This window comes from Danio rerio, chromosome 14, assembly GCF_049306965.1.
Source record: "Danio rerio strain Tuebingen ecotype United States chromosome 14, GRCz12tu, whole genome shotgun sequence".
Lineage (NCBI taxonomy): Eukaryota > Metazoa > Chordata > Actinopteri > Cypriniformes > Danionidae > Danio > Danio rerio.
The window spans coordinates 49,610,001-49,628,688 of NC_133189.1; the positions used below are offsets into that span (position 1 = coordinate 49,610,001).

The 18,688-nt window shown below is 30.8% G+C and overlaps 1 protein-coding gene across 8 annotated transcripts in view; it reads left to right on the forward strand.

The window, feature by feature from the left end:
* Positions 1-18,688, forward strand: part of atp8a1 (ATPase phospholipid transporting 8A1) — a 332,848-nt gene that overhangs the window by 140,088 nt on the left and 174,072 nt on the right. For 3 of the 8 annotated variants that reach the window (XM_073922212.1, XM_073922215.1, XM_073922211.1), the window contains exon 15: positions 8,569-8,613. The exons of the other annotated variants lie outside the window; for them this stretch is intronic. In XM_073922212.1, the coding sequence (XP_073778313.1) occupies positions 8,569-8,613 (45 nt within the window). The remainder of the gene's footprint in view (positions 1-8,568; positions 8,614-18,688) is intronic. 8 annotated transcript variants of the gene reach the window in all.

Genomic DNA, 18,688 nt, shown 5'->3' on the forward strand with positions numbered 1-18,688 from the left:
CATACGTCTTGATTTTATGTCCTTTATGTCCAATCGAAAAGCAGTTTAGGAAATGCGTTCAACAACATCTGGCCAATGAGTGATGTGGGTTTTGTCACATGACTGCATTTTGGTTCTTTTCTACTGGTTCTGACCAAAGGGATCAGTGTGGTGTGAAAACGACCCAAAGACGGCAGACAATGCAACAATGTATCGTTTGTCTTGACCAAATGAAGCAAACTACAGATGTGAAAGCACCCTGAAAGCCTTGTAATGGGTGTGACAGACAAAGGAGACATCCAAAACATGCAGTGTTGGTGGTCCTCTAGGAACGCGGTTGAGAAACACTGCATTAAGAAACTGATATGATTGCATTTTATACATCACAGGTGTCAAACTCAGTTCCTGAGGGCTGCAGCTCTGCACAGTTTAGTCCCAACCCTAATTAAACACACCTGATCAAACTAATTGTGGGCTTTAGGCTTGTTTGATACTTACAGATATGTTGAAGCAGGCCTGTAACTAAACTCTGCATGGCTCTGGCCCTGCAGGAATTGGCTTTGACACCCGTTATAGGTTTTGCCATGAATATAACCAATGTGCTGCTATGACATTAAAACATCAATCAATATAACTTAGTTAAATGAATAGTTGCATAACTGCGTCACTTTAAAATAGTATAACTAAACTACTGTAGGCGACACTGGCGCAGTGGGTAGCACGTTTGCCTCACAGTAAGAAGGTCGCTGGGTTCAATCCTCGGCTCAGTTGGCGTTTCTGTGTGGAGTTTGCACGTTCTCCTTGCGTTCGCATGGGTTTCCTGCGGGTGCTCCGGTTTCCCCCACAGTCCAAAGACATGCGGTACAGGTGAATTGGGTTGGCTAAATTGTCCGTAGTGTGTGTGTTTGGATGTTTCCCAGAGATGGGTTGTGGCTGGAAGGGCATCCGCTGCGTAAAAACTTGCTGGATAAGTTGGCGGTTTATTCCGCTGTGGCGACCCCGGATTAATAAAGGGACTAAGCCGACAAGAAAATGAATGAATGAAAAACGACTGTACCAACTGAAAGACTGAGGCATGTTATAAGCAGTGAGCAGGAAGCAGTGTTTCAGCTGTAAGCAGTAAGCTTTCATCACGTTTTGAGGCTGTAGAGTTTATTTCGACCTCATTTTTTTCTTCTACTTCAACTATTTATGATGTTTAGTTGACACGAGAGTTCTCTTTAGGGTCTAGTTTTGACTTCAACCCTAATTTGAACCTGCATAATATACAGCCATGCTCTTTTCTAGCTAGACTGCAGCACCTTTTTAGCAAGTACTCTCTGTGAAGTGAGCTGAGCTACTGTAGTTCTCTCTTATGTCCTCTTCTCTCTCTTTTCCTTATTCCCCAAAGGCTTTTTTTCTCAGTAGCAACCCAAAGGCTCTGACACGGCTAGCATTTGTGGTTTTTAAAGCATGTTTGTTTTAAAAGAGCAAGTAGCAGCCGTCTGGAGATTTGGCTTTTGTTTGTATGTGGTGGAATACCTGCAGGACTCGTGTTGGCCTATATTAGCGTAAAATGCAGCGTTCCCTCCTGCTGAAACGAACTTCTTCTGTTTCAGCGTAATACACAATTCTCTTCCCCCTGAGGCTGATGGTATGGAGTCAGATACTGGATGTGCATGCACTCAACCTGCCTTTTGTTTTTATAGTTTCTCTCTCATTATTTGGGTTAGAAATACGCCACATGATGCTATAGGGTCAGCTCTGAGGCTCTTTATTCTGTGTAGCAATTTTTTAGACAAAACACTATTAATAAATGTAAAAAAATATTTAAATAAATAGTAATTTTTGTTTTTACATTTAATTAAATTTTTAAAATTAAATACATTTTTCTTATGCTCTTTTATCGTCTTATTTCATTTTATATTTGGTTTAATTTATTTTTCCCCTTTTCATCTTTAGAAGATTTGGAGAGCTGTTTCTGTCACAGAATAAAAAAAAACAAACCAATATATAATGTAATGAAATTAAAATATAACCTCTAATTACAAAATTGCAATCAATATGTTTTTTTATTTAATTTTATGATTATTATTATTATTTACCTTTTTACCTTTCTCTTATTGTTCTTTTTTTTTTAAATGTTTTCATTTATTTTCTTTTTCAGATTTATTTTCCACCATTTTCGTCTTTGAAAGATTTGGAGATCTGTTTTTGCCACAGAATAAAAAACCCAAATGTAAATATGTAATGTACTGCAATTAAAATAACCCCAAATTACAAAATTACAATCAACCTTATTTATTTGTTTGTTTATTTGTTTATTTATTTATTATTTACATTTTTACCTTTCGTTTATTGTCATTTTTTTCTTTTTTAATTTGTTATTCATTGCATTTTTTTATTATTGTTTTCCCCATTTTCATCTTTGGAGATCGTTTTTGCCACAGAATAAAAAAGCTAAAATGTTGATATATAATGTAAAGAAATTAAAATTAACCACAAATGAGAAAATTACAATCAACCTTATTTGTTTAATTATTTATTTTGACCTTTTTTATTGTTCTTTTTTTATTTTATTTATTTTTTTATTAATTTTCCCTCCATTTTCATTTTTGTAAGATTTGGAGATCTGTTTAGCCTCAGAATAAAAAAAAAACCTCCAATGTAAATATGTAATGTAATATAATATTTAACATTTTTTATTTTATATTTGACTTTTTATAAGCTTAATATTTATTTAAATAAATAAAGTCAAAACTGCAAGATATAAATGTAATTTATTAAATTGCTATGATGACAATTGTGAGAATGTCACAGTGTTGACCTTATTCTAAAATGGAAGTGAGCCTTTTTTGCGATTTGTTTATAACTTCCGATTCAGTCGCCCATGCGAAATGACTAGGAATAATAAATGGCAGAAAATGGTCAAACTACTTGCTCTACAAACAAATGGTTGCATGACTACTGTATATAAATCAAGTAGAAAAATATAATATGGAAATATCACTTTGCAACAGCAAAACGAGCAGTTTTTAATATCTAAAAGTGAATGGAAGTGAATGAGACCGGAAGTCTCGAGCAAAAAAGATTCAAATTGCTGCGCCCAATCGTCGGCGAAGAATAAGGTGAATAGCAGGGGTCTCAAACTCCTGGTCCACGGGCCATTTACGGCTGCCCTCCTCCTCCGTCCGGTCCACAACTGACGTCAAAACTATAACGAGATTAGGCCCCCCAAAACATATTTTTGAATCGCAATCATTGTTGTGCTGTCGCATATAGCCACTTGGACGTTTAAAGTACTTCTCTATATTATAGTGCATATCAGTTTCACTTTTGGTTCATTCATTGTGTGTTCAATAGTAACGGACATTCAGATTATATATGCTGCTGATTTAAACATTGAAATAAATTTGCACAAGTGCTCTTTTTACTAAAGCTCTATTTTTTTGTTAAATATTCTAGGGTCATTAGATTATTATCAGTTTTATACCACCTGTATTTTGTTGAACAAACACTTTATTCATGGCTTACAGGTTATGCGGATGATGTAACAAATATGCAAATTTTGCTAATTCGGTTCAAATGGTCTAATTTATTAGATTTTCCTCATATGCGTATTGAGTTTTCTGACAACTATGTACATTTTACTGCTGGATAAATTGACCATATTAATGTGAATATGTGCTTATATTTTCCCTCTCAGTTGTATTTTACAAAAAAGAAAGATACCGAGAAGATGAATTGCCAGTAAAGTCAGTAAAATTACCCAAAACTGCTTCTGCTGTTCGTTTGCTATCTCTTAAACTTTTGCTAAAGAAACAATTGATTGGGACATAATAATAATAATTATTATTATCATTTTTATGATGATTTAAATGTCAAAATGCTGATTTAAACAACCACAGATATATTTCAGCAGTTGTGTGAAGCAAAAATCTCGCTGATTTGTTGATTTGTGACGGGTAATGCTTGAAATATAAACATTATGTCGGTTGCTCTAAGATTACATCACTTTTTTGTGCTTGAATGTTAAAACGGCCCTCAGTCACAGAATTGTCAGTCACAGAAATAGCCCACCACCAATTTGAGTTTGGGAGCCCTGCAGTATAGTGAGTGACAAATACATTTACAAATGCAATAAATAGTTGCAATTCTAAGAAAACAGTCAAATGTTTAATGTTATTTCTGAATAAATAACTCTACTGAATAATTCCCATATTTAAATAACCCATACATGAGACTTCAAATGCTAACTCGCCACACATCCACAAACCAAGACCCACACACAGCACTTATTTATTAATGTCAAGTTCATTCATCTCAACCAAAACCCCTTTCCACAACACACACAGCATTATTTCATTTAAATGTTTTCTTCCATAGCATGAAAAAAACAAAAGCTCTAACTTCCTCCGTCACCAGTGTCTGGTCTTTAAACACTCGGTCAGGCCAGTGTCCACTCGTATTGCAATTAACAAAGCCCCGAATGCCCGAATCTGTTGACCGGAGCAAAGACGCGAGGATAATTTGCTGCTGTCAAGCCGGCAGCAGTGGCTGTGTCTCCATATCCCAGAAAACACAGTTTAGCAGCCAGCAGTTCATCCACTGCCTCTCTCCACTACACTAGTGCTTACTCAGTCTTTCTATTAGCGAGCGAATACTGTAATGCTCCATCCCTGTATTATTTGTCTTAGCTTGAGTTTGTGCTTTTAAGTTAGCTGTATCTGCTTGTTAAGTGGTGATGTATGTAATACTGTTTCCGGGTCCAAGCCGCCACTCATTTGAGTGAAGAAATCATTCATTTATGATCACGTTTTATTCATATCTCACATTAAAGTTAATTTTATATAAAATCATAGTGCACACAACAATTTCTGGGCTTGCTGCATAACAAATACCAAAAATTTAACAATTTATAAAAAAATGAATTACTTTCTGGCCATCGGATATAAGGCATGGACATATATACTGCCATCGTGACTTTCGAAAGTATTAAATCGCTTTGTATATGTTTATTATTATCATTTCATGAGTCTCCCCTTTCAGTTGAATGAAGCGCTTGGACCCGGAAGCCGCTTCGCGTGACGTCACACTTAACAAGCGGATAGCATATTTGTTATCCTTAAAAATGTGGGATTTGTTGAAATGATTCTGTTAGATTAGTTGCATTTCGTCTTAAGAGAAAATGAGTGAATTGCACACAAGTTTTGTAATGTAATCTTTTTGATTTATTGTTCATGTTTATGAATTGATCCATAAAATACATTTTCCCCATGATTTAAATAAGACGCCCAATATAATGTCATTGTGTAATTATATAGTTGAAGTCAGATTTATTAGCCCTCCTTAGAATTTTTTCTCTTTGTTAAATATTTCCCAAATGATGTTTAACAGCGCAAGGAAATTTTCACAGTATGTCTGATAATATTTTTTCTTCTGGAGAAAGTCTTATTTGTTTTATTTAGGCTAGAATAAAAGCGGTTATTAATTTTTTTAACACCATTTTAATGACAAAATTATTAGCCCCTTTAGGCTAATTTGTTTTTCGATATTCTACAGAACAAACCATCATTATACAATAACTTGCCTAATTACCCTAGCCTGCCTAGTTAACCTAATTAACCTAGTTAAGCGTTTAAATGTCACTTTAAGCTGTATAGAAGTGTCTTCAAAAATATCTAGTCAAATATTATTTACTGTCATCATGGCAAAGATAAAAGAAATCTGTTATTAAAGATGTGTTATTAAAACTATTATGTTTAGAAATGTGTTGAAAAAAATCTGCTCTCTGTTAAAAAGAAAACAGGGAAAAAATAAACAGGGGTGCTAACAATTCAGGGGGGCTAATAATTCAGGGGGGCTAATAGTTCTGGGGGCTAACAGTTCTGACTTCAGCTGTAGGTCATAAAATAATATAATCAGCTATATTTAGAGATGTAAAAAGTAGTGGTGCAAAAATTAATCCCGATTAATCGCATCCAAAATAAACATTTGTTTTAACATCATTGAAATGCGTGCACTGTGTATATTTATTATGGATATAGAAATACACACAGGCATGCATATATTTCAGAAAATGTTTGTATTACAATATAGCATGGTGGCTCAGTGGTTAGCACTGTCGCCTCACAGCAAAAAGGTTGCTGGTTCGAGTCTCGGCTGGGCCAGTTTGCATTTTTGTGTGAGTTCTCCCCGTGTTAGAGTGGGTTTGCTCCGGGTGCTCCGGTTTCCCCCACAGTCCAAACACATGCGCTATAGGTGAATTGGGTTAGCTAAAATTGCCCGTAGTGTTAGAGCATTGGCTGGCTGGAAGGGCATCCACTGAGCAAATCATGTGCTGGAATATTTGGTGGTTCATTTCTCTGTGGTGACCCCTGATAAATAATGGACTAAGCCGAAGGAAAATGAATGTATGAATAAAAAATAATACATACAGTTGAAGTCAGAATTATTAGCCCCCCTTTGAGTTTTTTTTTTTTTTTCATTTTGAAATATTTTCCAAATTATATTTAACAGAGCAAGGAAATCTTCACAGTATGTCTGATAATATTTTTTTCTTCTAGAGAAAGTCTTATTTGTTTTATTTCAGCAAGAATAAAAGCAGTTTTTAATTTTTCAAACACCATTTTAGTGTCAAAATTATTAGCCCCTTTAAGCTATATTTGTTTTCAATTGTCTACAAAACAAACCATCGTTATACAATAACTTGCCTAATTACCCTAACCTGCCTAGTTAACCTAATTAACCTAGTTAAGCCTTTAAATGTCACTTTAAGCTGTATAGAAGTGTCTTGAAAAAGATCTTGTAAAATATTATATTATTTACTGTCATCATGACAAACATAAATGAATGTGTTATTAAAACTATTATGTTTCGAAATGTGTTGAAAAAAAATCTTCTCTTCGTTAAACAGAAATCAGGAAAAAGAATAAACGGGGGCTAATAATTCAGGGGGGCTAATAATTCTGACTTAAACTGTATGTGTATATGAGACAAATTATAAATCAGTTTTAATATCTACATGACAAACTTTGTTTTGTATGTACTCAATTGACATTTATTTGAAAACAAGCTGAAACGACACACTTCTTTTTTGGGGGTTGGGATGTCTTGATTGTTTTATGGTCAATCCACTTAAGTTTGTTAAAACTAGTAAGTGAACTTCATTTCTGCATGTTGTCCCAACAAAATCCCAGTGGGATTTGTGGATCCCAACATTTCATATAGAGTAGCTTTGTGTCTATTTATGTGCGTTTTTCACATATACATAATAAATATCTTTAATACATGCACATATATTATCTCAAAACAAATGTCTTTTTGGATGATTTTTTTTTTCCGTTAAGTGAGTAAATTTGTTGTCTTAAAAGTATTTAAAATGATGAACTTTGTGCGTAATTCTAAAATTAAAGTCAATCTAACAGGTACAAGTTACAATGTGTTTACTCACTTTATTAAGAAAAGTAACCATCGCTTTTAACAGTGAACAACTGTACCTATTCAAAGACATCATTCTTTTTACTTATTTTCTAATTTAGTACAGGTAACATGGTTTTTATTTTTACACAAATATTCTTATATTATTATTAGAATGACAAAAGAATGTTGTGTTAAGATCTAATAATTTGGCTTTTTATTTAATTTCAATTCTTTTTTAAATGTTTCCCAAGTGGTATTTAATATAGAAGATTTTTTTTACATAGTATTTCCAATATTTTCTTCTGATTCATTGAGTTTTGTTGTTATAAAAGAAGTTTTTAAATTTTAAATGAATTTTTTGGTCAATATTTTTAGCCCCTATAATATATTTTTCAAATTGGCTACAGAGCAAATCACCGTTGTCCAATTTAAATTGCACTTCATCTTACAAATTAACTAGTAAAATTTGTCATCAAGGTAAAGGTTATTAAATTGGTTATTAAAACTATTAAACAGCAATTATATAATCTATAACAGCAATTGTAAAATATTTGAAAAGAAATAGTTTACATATTAAACTAATCATTTAATCAACTATATGATTTAGTTGCGTGTTGTTCATTCATTCATTTTCCTAAAGCTTAGACTGTATTTCAGAGGTCGCCACAGAGGAATGAACCGCCAACTTTTCCAGCATATGTTTTGCGCAGCAGATGCCCTTCCAGCAGCAACTTAGTATTGGGAAACACCATAGACACTCATTCACACACACACTCATACACCATTGCTAATTCAGCTCATTCAATTAACCTATAGCGCATGTCTTTGGATTTTGGGGGAAACCAGAGCACCCGGAGGAAACCCACGCCAACATGGGGAGAACATGCAGAACTCCATAGAGAAATGCCAACAGACCCAGCCCGGATTCGAACCAGTGACCTTCTTGCTGTGAGGTGACAGTGCTAACCACTGAGCCACCGTAGCACCTCTACTTGCATGTAATATACATTCTAGTTATACGCATAATATAATGCCTAAATTAAGAATTAAATTTGATTCAGAGACACAGAAAATATTGTCCCCGATCTATATTCTCCTAAACTGTGTCTTATGGCGGTCATGCTCATGCGGCTGAATGTGGGGATTTCTCTCTTCTGTCTGTTATTGACTCTCTCCATCACTCTACAGTCATGCGGCTGAAGTTGAGGATGGTAGTTTTGCGGAGGACGACTGGTAAGATCAACACCTCTGGCTGCTTGTTTTTCTGCTTCTGTGATTTGTGCTCATGCCGTGACGCTGTGTGAGAAAATGTGGTTTGAGCCGTATTATTGTGATGTGGTTGTGTGGAATGGGGTTTTGTCAGCACGGTGTTTCTGTAACCTGCTGTGAAGGCAGATCAATGTTGAATGTGCTTGTTTGATTTCGCCTGATTGAAGTCCACATCAACCGGAAGCTGCAACCATTTTTTTTCTCTTCGTATTGTGATGCAGAGAAACATGAATATTAAATGAGAAAACAGTGGGCGTGGCTTGTTTTCTTCTACTGTGAGCTGATTGGATGTTAGTAAAGTAGGCGTTTCATTCAGAATGGTCAGGAAAAGGGTTTGGGGAGAGTTATTACGACCTAACAGACTCCTCCCCCTCACCATTTCAGTTTGTCGTCAAAGCTGACAGTTGCAGGGGGCGTGGTTATGTATGTTAGCCACGCCCAATTCCTCACACATGCATAATCTGATCCTAATGTTCAGATTTGAATTAAAGATAAGAAGGGCAATACTTTTTTTGCTCTTAATGCATTCACAGATTAATTGTTCACCTCAAAACTAGCAATGTAAGCTAACAACATCATATGGTTAATTTTCATTTCATTTGTACTTTAATCTCCTTCGCTTTGCTGTTTTTGGGCTCTTCTGTATGGGTCTAACAGACAGGCCGGATGCAGTTTCTGTTTGATTTCCCAACACCAGCTTGTGCACTGCAGACTTTTGCAGGTTTTCAGATTATAGTCCGCTCTCTGTGTTATTTGATCTGATTTGTGATCGTCTGTGTTTGGCTGCATTGGATTGTGCGCTTAGATCTTAAACTATTGGGATGAAACCAATTGAGACCACTTGAAAAGTTCTAATTTTATCTGGGTTTATGATTTATAGTCGTGTTTGAGTGAAACATAGTTGTTGTTTTATTTTATTGTAGAAGCTACTAATGACTAATGACGTTTCTGTGTGGAGTTTGCATTCAGCTTGCAGGTGTTCCGGTTTCCCCCACAGTCCAAAGACATGCGGTACAGGTGAATTGGGTACGCTAAATTGTCCGTAGTGTGTGTGTAAATGTTTGTGTGGATGTTTCCCAGAGATGGGTTGCGGCTGGAAGGGCATCCGCTGCGTAAAGAAACTTGCTGCATAAGTTGGCGGTTCATTCCGCTGTGACGACCCCGGATTAATAAAAGGACTAAGCCGACAAGAAAATGAAATATATATATATATATATATATATATATATATATATATATATATATATRTGTGTGTGTGTGTGTGTGTGTGTGTGTGTGTGTGTGTGTGTGTGTGTGTGTGTGTGTGTGTGTGTGTGTGTAAAATTATTATATATAATATAATATTAGTATATATAAACATTTATTTATTTGTATTGATTTATTTATTTAGCATGGTGTTTATTTTGTTCTATAATACTGATGACATTTCTTCAAGATATTTATTATTCTATTTATGTAATTGTTTATTATGGATATTGATTAATAAATATGTATTAGTAAAATAAAATGTATTTATTTAATTGCATTTATTTATTTGTATTTATTTATTTTTTATTTTTATTTATTTGTGATTTATTTATTTAACATGTTATTTGTTTTATTCTAAAAGCTATCAATGACATTTCTTCCAGATATGTATTTATTTATTTATTTATTTATTTACAACGCATTTACATAGATAGTTAAAAGTTTCCATGCTTTCTTTTATATCAGTACAAATGTCTTGCCCTGATTTTTAATAACAATAAATAAAAGCATTTTTATTTCTTTTAAATAACATATTATATTTTTGTATTACTTTATAATTACCGTATATATTTTATTACTATATTTTTGTATTTAATTCTAAATTATTCTTTCATTTAGTAAGTTAGTAAAGATGAAAGTTTTTGATGGCATTTCTCCTGTATAGTTATTTATTAATTTAATTTATGTATTTATACTTTTTTCCTGTATTTTTATTTATTAATTTAATGATTAAATACATTTATTTGTATTTATTTATTTATATTTTTAATTTATTATTTTTTTTATTTATAATGATATATTTATTTGTTTAATCATTTATTTTAGTCATTTAGTTATTTATTTATTTCAAAGTTTCCATGTTTTTTTATATTCATTTCCCCGAAATCAGTACAAATGTTTTTACTTCAGAAGAGTCTATATTTGGTGGAATAATCCTGTAAATAAAAATTAAAGCATTTGTTATTCTCTCCTGTTGTCATTTTGAAGAACTGTCATCAGACCTTTTATAGAATAAAACAAACATTTTACTCAAATCGGTATCTATAATAAGTCTAGAACTTCAAGTGCTCTCTGCTTTTTCCATAGCTGTGTGTTCAAAGTCATGACACACTTTGTGATTTGTATCTGGAACAGGAACTCCAGACACATTAATTTTAGACAACACTAATAAAATATGTATGGAGCTCTGTGTTGAAAGTCTAACTTCCCACTTAGACTCGGACAGAAATATCTCTCAGAGCAGGTCACATTAGACATAAATATGAAACTGTTTTATGTAAATGCCTAAAAAGAAACAGGCTGTTTTAATGTTTCCGGTCCTTAATAGTCATAAAAAGATGACTTGTGATAAATGTATTTATTTATTTTTTTTAAAGGAGCTCTATTTTAAATGAAATCAATCATCCTTGTTGCACGGAGCTCATGAGGACAGGGGATCTCTGTGTGCTCTTTATGAAGACACTCTGGAGATTTCAACTGTCCCTGGAGAAGCTGCTGATTACTGGAGGAACTCTCTGTGGCACTCATTAGATTGAAGAGATGCCTCCGTGTTTAAGAAGCTCATGTCTCAATGATAGTCAAATAAGGAATTTGTTAAACAGGACACAACCTAATTTCAGATATTGGTTCCAGAACTTTTTTCTATTATTATTTTATTTAGTTAGTGTTTTTCATTAATAATATTTTAAAATATTTATTTATGATTATTTACATATTATCTAACTATTTTATATAAAATTTAAATTTTAAATTGTTTTTATTTCACTTTTTTATTTTACTAATGCATATTATATTATGAAATTAAAACAACTTTATACTTTCCATTACTTTAGATACTTTCTATAGTTGCGTAATTATTTTTTAAAAACTTTGTTACATTTTTTATTTAATTTATTTTCTTTCTTTTTTTCTCTTTTGCATCTTCTTTTTTGTTTTTGTATTTTTATTTATTTTTATAATTTTTATTTAATTATGTATTTTTCACTAATAAAATTATTTACAACTAATATTTTATATTTTATTTTAAATTTATTTTATTTTATATTTTATTTAATTAATTTATTTTTAAATTCCATTTCTTTTATATATTTATGTGTATTGTATTTTTAAATTAAAGTTATTTTTTTATACTTTCCCTTAGACACTTTGTTAATGGATGTTTTATGAACTATTTTAAATGTTTTAAATTTTAAATGTTATTTTTATTTACTTTCTTTATTTTATTTTTGTATTTTATTTAGTTTGTGTTTTCATTAATACTATTGTTTACCAATATTACAATATTATTTATATCCTATCAAATTAATAATTTTATATTTTATAAAAAATTTTTTATTTTGTTAATTTTTACATTTTTATGTATACTGTAATATGAAATTAAAGTATTTTTTTGTTTTCTTTTTCTTTCTTTTTTAATCTTCTTTGCATTTATTTTGTTTTTGTTGTTTTATTTATTTTATTATTTTTTAATTAAATTATGTATTTTTAATTAATATTATTTACAAATAATATATATATATATATATATATATATATATATATATATATATATATATATATATATATATATATATATATATATATGGTTTTTGTTTTATTTTATATTTTATTTAATTCATTTAATGTATGTTGTACTATGAAATTAAAAAAGTTATTTTTTTTATGCTTTTCCTTACTATGTGTTCTGTATTTATATAATTTTACTTTTTTACATTTTTTTTATGTATTTCATTTTATTTGATTTTTTTCCTTTTTTGTATTTTATTGTATTTTATTTAGTTTGTGTTTTTAATAATAATTTACACTTTAAATTTTAAATTGATTTCTTTTAATTATTTTTTTTTCTTTTCTTTTTTTCTTTTCTTTGTTTTTGTATTTAATATTTATTTTTATAAATTGTATTTATGTATTTTTCATTATTAATATTATTTACAAATAATATATTTATATATTTTTTGTTTTATTTTATATATTATTTAATTAATTTAATTTTTGTTTTTTATTTCACTTGTTTTGTATTTCTATGTGTATTGTATTTATGCTTTTCCTTACTTTAGATAAAATCTGTAATTTAATAACATTTAATTTTGTAACTTTTTTTTAATTTTCATTTAATTTTAAATTTTTTTTTGTATATTATTTTATTTTATTTAGTTTGTGGTTTTATTAATAATATTATTTACCAATAATTATTTATAATTTTATTTTATTTTAGTATTTTATTTTATTCTAATTATTTTTCTTTCTTTTTGTTTTGTATTATTTTGTTTTATTTCATTTTTGTATTTATATTTTTATTGTTTTTTTTTCATGTACTTTTTATTACAAATATTATTTACTAGTAATATTTTATATTTCATTTTTAATTTATTTTATGTTATTAGATTTCTTTTATATTATATACATTTATTATGCTTTCCCTTAGTTTGGATATTTTTTACTTTATTTCATGTTGTTAATTTATTTCATTTCATTTTCATTTATTTTCTGTTTTTTATTTATTTACTTTTTGTTTTTTCTTTTCTTTTATTTCGTTTTTGTATTAATTATTTGTATTTAATTTTTATGTATTTATCATTTAGAATCTTGCTTACAAATATTTTATATTTTATATATATTTTTTTTATTTATTTAATGAATTTATTTGATATTTTTTATGTATATTTTTTTCCCTTTAGATCTGTAACATTTTAATTATAACATTTTTAATTAATTTTATTTAATTTTATTTTTTCATGATTTTTACTAATTTTTGTAAGCAAAAGTTTCAAATCTGAAGCATAAATAAAAGCATGCATAATGAGTTATTACCAGTGGGATTAAGTTGCTTGCTATGGTAAAATATAAGAATTATTGTCTGTTTTTTTCTTTTCTTTTTTCCCCCCTAATAGCCCCTCAAGAAAATCAGAAAGAATGCACTGAAAAATAGACGCACTATTTGTCTTTGTCTGAGTGGAGCATTGAGTCTGTAGGACAGGATTGTAGCTTGTTTGCATGTGTGTGTGTGTGTTCATTTTTTTGTGTATGTATACGTGTGTGTGTGTATTCAGGAGTACATGACATATGCCTCCTGCTCCTCCACCTCTGTTGTTTAATCTGTTTATCCTTCATAAACACACACACACACATTTTCACAATGGCTGAGTGTTTGCCTCTCAGTGGAGCTGTAATAGGATATACGCTGCAATCATAGAGAGAGAAATGAGGTGTTTATCTGTTATCGTCCATTATGGTTGGATACTGCAGTAGATTGCAGAGGGATATGAATGAATGAGCAGAATCGGGCCATCCAGGTCTAATAACGGCCGTGCCGCATCCTGTTTCCATGGAGACGCTTAGCCTGCTGGGGTCTGGATCACCACAATAAAAGGCTGTTGTGTGTTCGTGTGCTGCTGCGTACTGCAAAGTGCATATTCAACACTGCTTTACGCATTTGTCAGATGCAGACAGCAGTGTTAGAAAGTAAAGAAGTAAAGGGATTGTTAATACCTTCTCACTGTGTGTGTTTTTGTTCTGATCGGATAACCATTAGATCGGGAAACAGGCAGGTGTAAATGCTCTCCGAAACGGATAGAAATCTGATCACACAAACCAATTGAGGAGACGGTTTCCAGATGAAACTGGACAGGTCTAAACGCATCTGCTTATTGAAAACACACACAATTTAAGTCAGAAGTATTAGCCCTGCTGTTCAATTTTTTTGTTCTTTTATATATTTTTGTTCACAATTTTTGTATGAAAGTTGCTGTGCACACACACACACACACACACACACACTTAGGACTACAAATCTGCTGATAAACTACATATTCAGTCATGCCACACACACACACACCTGCTCCAAGTCTCCACTGATTAGACTCCCACAGCTGATCCTGCTTCAAGACTGATTACACACAGTATTTAAGCAGCACACACACTCATTCACATGGCCGAGTCTTGTTAGCTGTATCAGTGACATTACAACGCGTTTTCCTTTGTCTGCCTTTGCCGTGTTTTTGATCCCTAGCTTATCCTTTTGTCCTTGTCTGCCGCCTGCCTTTTGACCTTTTGCCTGTTATTCGACTGTGATTCTGGACTGTCTCAATATACCTGTTTACACCTGTGTTGACCATCGCTTGCCTGACTACTATTAAACCTGCATTTGGATCCTACCTTCTGTTGTTGGTGTCACTCCCCGCCGTTGAAAGTGTGTAAGTTTTTGACTCTTCTAAAGCATAAAAATACCATAATGGACTCTCTTTTGACGGTCCATGCACAAAGTGCAAAGCGCAGGGCGCTAACGCATTTAGGGCGTGTCAATCCACTTTTGCTACTATAAGGGCGATTTGCATCGTGGTGCATGGTCTAAAGGGTTGAGCTTATTTTCTTAATGAGTTATAGGTGTGTTTTGAGAATAAACCAATCAGAGTCTCATCTCCCATTCCCTTTAAGAGTCAGTTGCGTCGCATGATGTAAAGTAAGTGGAAGGGGGAAAAACTGAGCATTTTACTAGCAAGAAAACCGTTAAACAGAGCATACAGCACGAGAATGAGAGAAATAATTTACTTTCACTTTCGCTCTCTTGGATAGGGAAACCTTGTACGCACAGACATCAATTAGCCTCAAAATAATTGATTTTGTTTGTTAATTGCAAATTTGTTTCAAAACTATCTCTAAATTCAGTTCTAATTTCCACCAAACGAGTAAATGAACAATAATAACGAAGTGTGTTCAAAAAACTGAGTTGTATCCTAATACACATGCTGTGCCATATATATATATATATATATATATATATATATATATATATATATATATATATATATATATATATATATATATATATATATATATATATAATGGATTAAAATATTATAAAACATATTATTTTTTTAGCCTGCAAAAACATAAACTACTGCCTTCAGGCCTTTATCTCAGGAGGCTTTTTCAGTTTATTCATAACAATTTGCTTTTCCTGCATCTCTGAGCATCTCTTTGTGTGTCTGTGTGTGCACATGTATGTATGTGTGTGTGTGTGTGCGCGCATATGTCTGCCTTTGAGTGTGTGTGTGTGCATTTGTATGCTTGTACATGTATGTGTCAGCACTTACATGTATGCGTTTGTGTGCGTGCAGGTGTGTGTGTGTGCGTGCGCCTTTGTGCATGTTTGTGTCTGTGCGTGTCTCTGTGTGTATGTGCGAGTCTGCATGTTTGTGTCTGTGCACGCATATGTCTGTCTGTCTGTGTGCATGTATGTGCGATCAAGTGTCTGTGTGTGCGTGCGTGCATGCTTGTGTGCGTGTGTGTGTTAGCAAGAGAAGCATGTCTGCACGTATTGAGGTGTTGAGAGAAAGGAAATTGGATGTAGCCGGTGTGGCCTCAGCTTGATAATGTTCTCCTCTTAGAGTGATGGAATTGATTTTCTCTTGTGTATGATTTTGTCCTCCCCTCAACACGACGCCCTCAGCCTGATGAAGCGGCTCTGTTTGATATAATGCATCAGTGAAGTGAACGATACTGAATCCACTGTGACAAAACCGTGAAATTTCAACCCCAGCCCTCATGCCAGAAGCCACAAATCTCCTCCAACCTTTTCATTGTGTGTGTGTTTTGTCTCTATGCTGCTGGTTTCTGAGCGTCCGCTGCAGTAAGATGCTCTGATGAAGTCTTTTACACGCTGCCTTCGGACAGCGTTTATTTATAGGGCAGGAAATAGTTCCTAAAAACGTCATGTTCAGCATTGGACCATAGATATATATGAACAGTACTTAGCCATTGAACATGCGTATATATCAAAGAGCTGCTGGTCAATATCTGTCCTGAAGATGCTGCGCTCTGCAAGCTGTAAATTTAGCTCACTCTCTACTAGTGAAAGGGTCATCAGGTGCTCAGTTTGCATCTGGAGATGCTTCATGAGTACTAAGATATGAAATGGGTTTTCATTTTTAAAATGCGAAGGATAATAGAGGTGCTACCAGTGAAGTGGGATTCTGGGTGTTTGGGGTCAAAGGTAAAGAGCAAGGCATGTGAGGAAATTAATGTTAATGTTTTGCAAAGATGACCTTTCCCTGATGAAGGGACTCTTTTGCATAATGTTTATCTTCATGAGGCTATTAAAAAATCTCTTGCCGTTCTCTTGCATCAGGTTTTATTCATAACAAAATATTCTTTTGCATTTATAAATATGGCAATCATGTTTTTTATATTTATTTAAATATTCTTTTTAGCAAGTATTATTTGACAATTGCAGTTAAACTTACTTGACTTCTAAACAATCTAAATGTGTATTTTAATTGTACTTTAATATTTGAATGAAGCCTTTTTTTTGTCACTTCTCTTTCGCATAATGGTTGTATTGATGAGACTGTTATAATCATATGAATGTAGCTTTGTTTGATTTAGTTAATATTTATTATAATAATAATAAAAAATATTAGTAGTTGTAATAATATTAGTTCTACTATTACTACTAATAAAAATAACAATAATTTTATAATTAATAATAATATTTAAAAATAATAATAGTAATATATTAAAAATAATAAAAACTACTGAAGTATTATAATAATAATAATAATAACAAAAACAATAATAATATATTATTATTCATAATAATAACTATGATTATAATAACAGCAACAACCATTAAAGTTTTATAACAACAACAATTATAATAATTTTAGAAGTAGTAATAATAATATTCTATTAATAATAATAATATGAATAATTACAAATAATAAAATGTTATAATAATAATAATAATAATAATAATACGAATAATAATAATAATAATAATAAATGTATAATAATAGTAGCAGTGGTATTAATAATAGTATTTATACAACTCCTACCAATACTATCAATACTTCTACTAATAATAAAAATAATAATTGTACAATTAATAATAATAAATAATATTAGTACTATATTATTATTAATAATAATAATACTTGTAATAGTAGTAGTAATAATATAATTACAATAATAGTAGTAGTAATAATATAATTACAATAATAGTAGTAGTAGTAATAATAGTAATAAATTATTATTAAGGATGACAATAATAGTAACAACAACTAATAAAGTGGTATAATAATAATAATACTTGTATTGGTAGTAGTAATAATAAAATATTAATAACAATAATAATAATAATAATAAAATAATTGCAACTAAGTGTTATAATAATTGTAATAATAATAATAACAATACTTGTTGTATTAATAATATATTAATAATAAGTACAACTACTTAAGTGTTATAACAATAATGAGTTGTAGTAGTAATAATAGTATTATATTAATAATAATATGAATATTATTTAAAATAATACTGTTTTAAATAATAATAATATGAATAATTACAACTAATAAAGTGTTATAATAATAATAATATATTAATAATAATATGAATATTATTAAAAATAGTGGTGTTAAAATAATAATAATATGAATAATAACAACTAATAAAGTGTTATAATAATAATAATAGTCCGTGTAGTAGTAGTAGTAGTAGTAGTAGTAAAAGTAATAATGATCTGTTGTTATATTATTATTAATAATAATAATAATAAATAAAAATAATAATACATTTATAATAACTAATAAAGTGTTATAATAATAATAATAATAATAATAATAATAACTATTATTATTATTATTATTATTAGTATTATTAGTAGTAGTAGTAGTATTTAGTTTATTCTTGTAAATTGAAAATCTATAACAATTTATGATTAACACATTAACATGCACATTTTTTAAAAACATTAGGTTATTCTAGTTTGATTTAATGGCTAAATTATTTCACA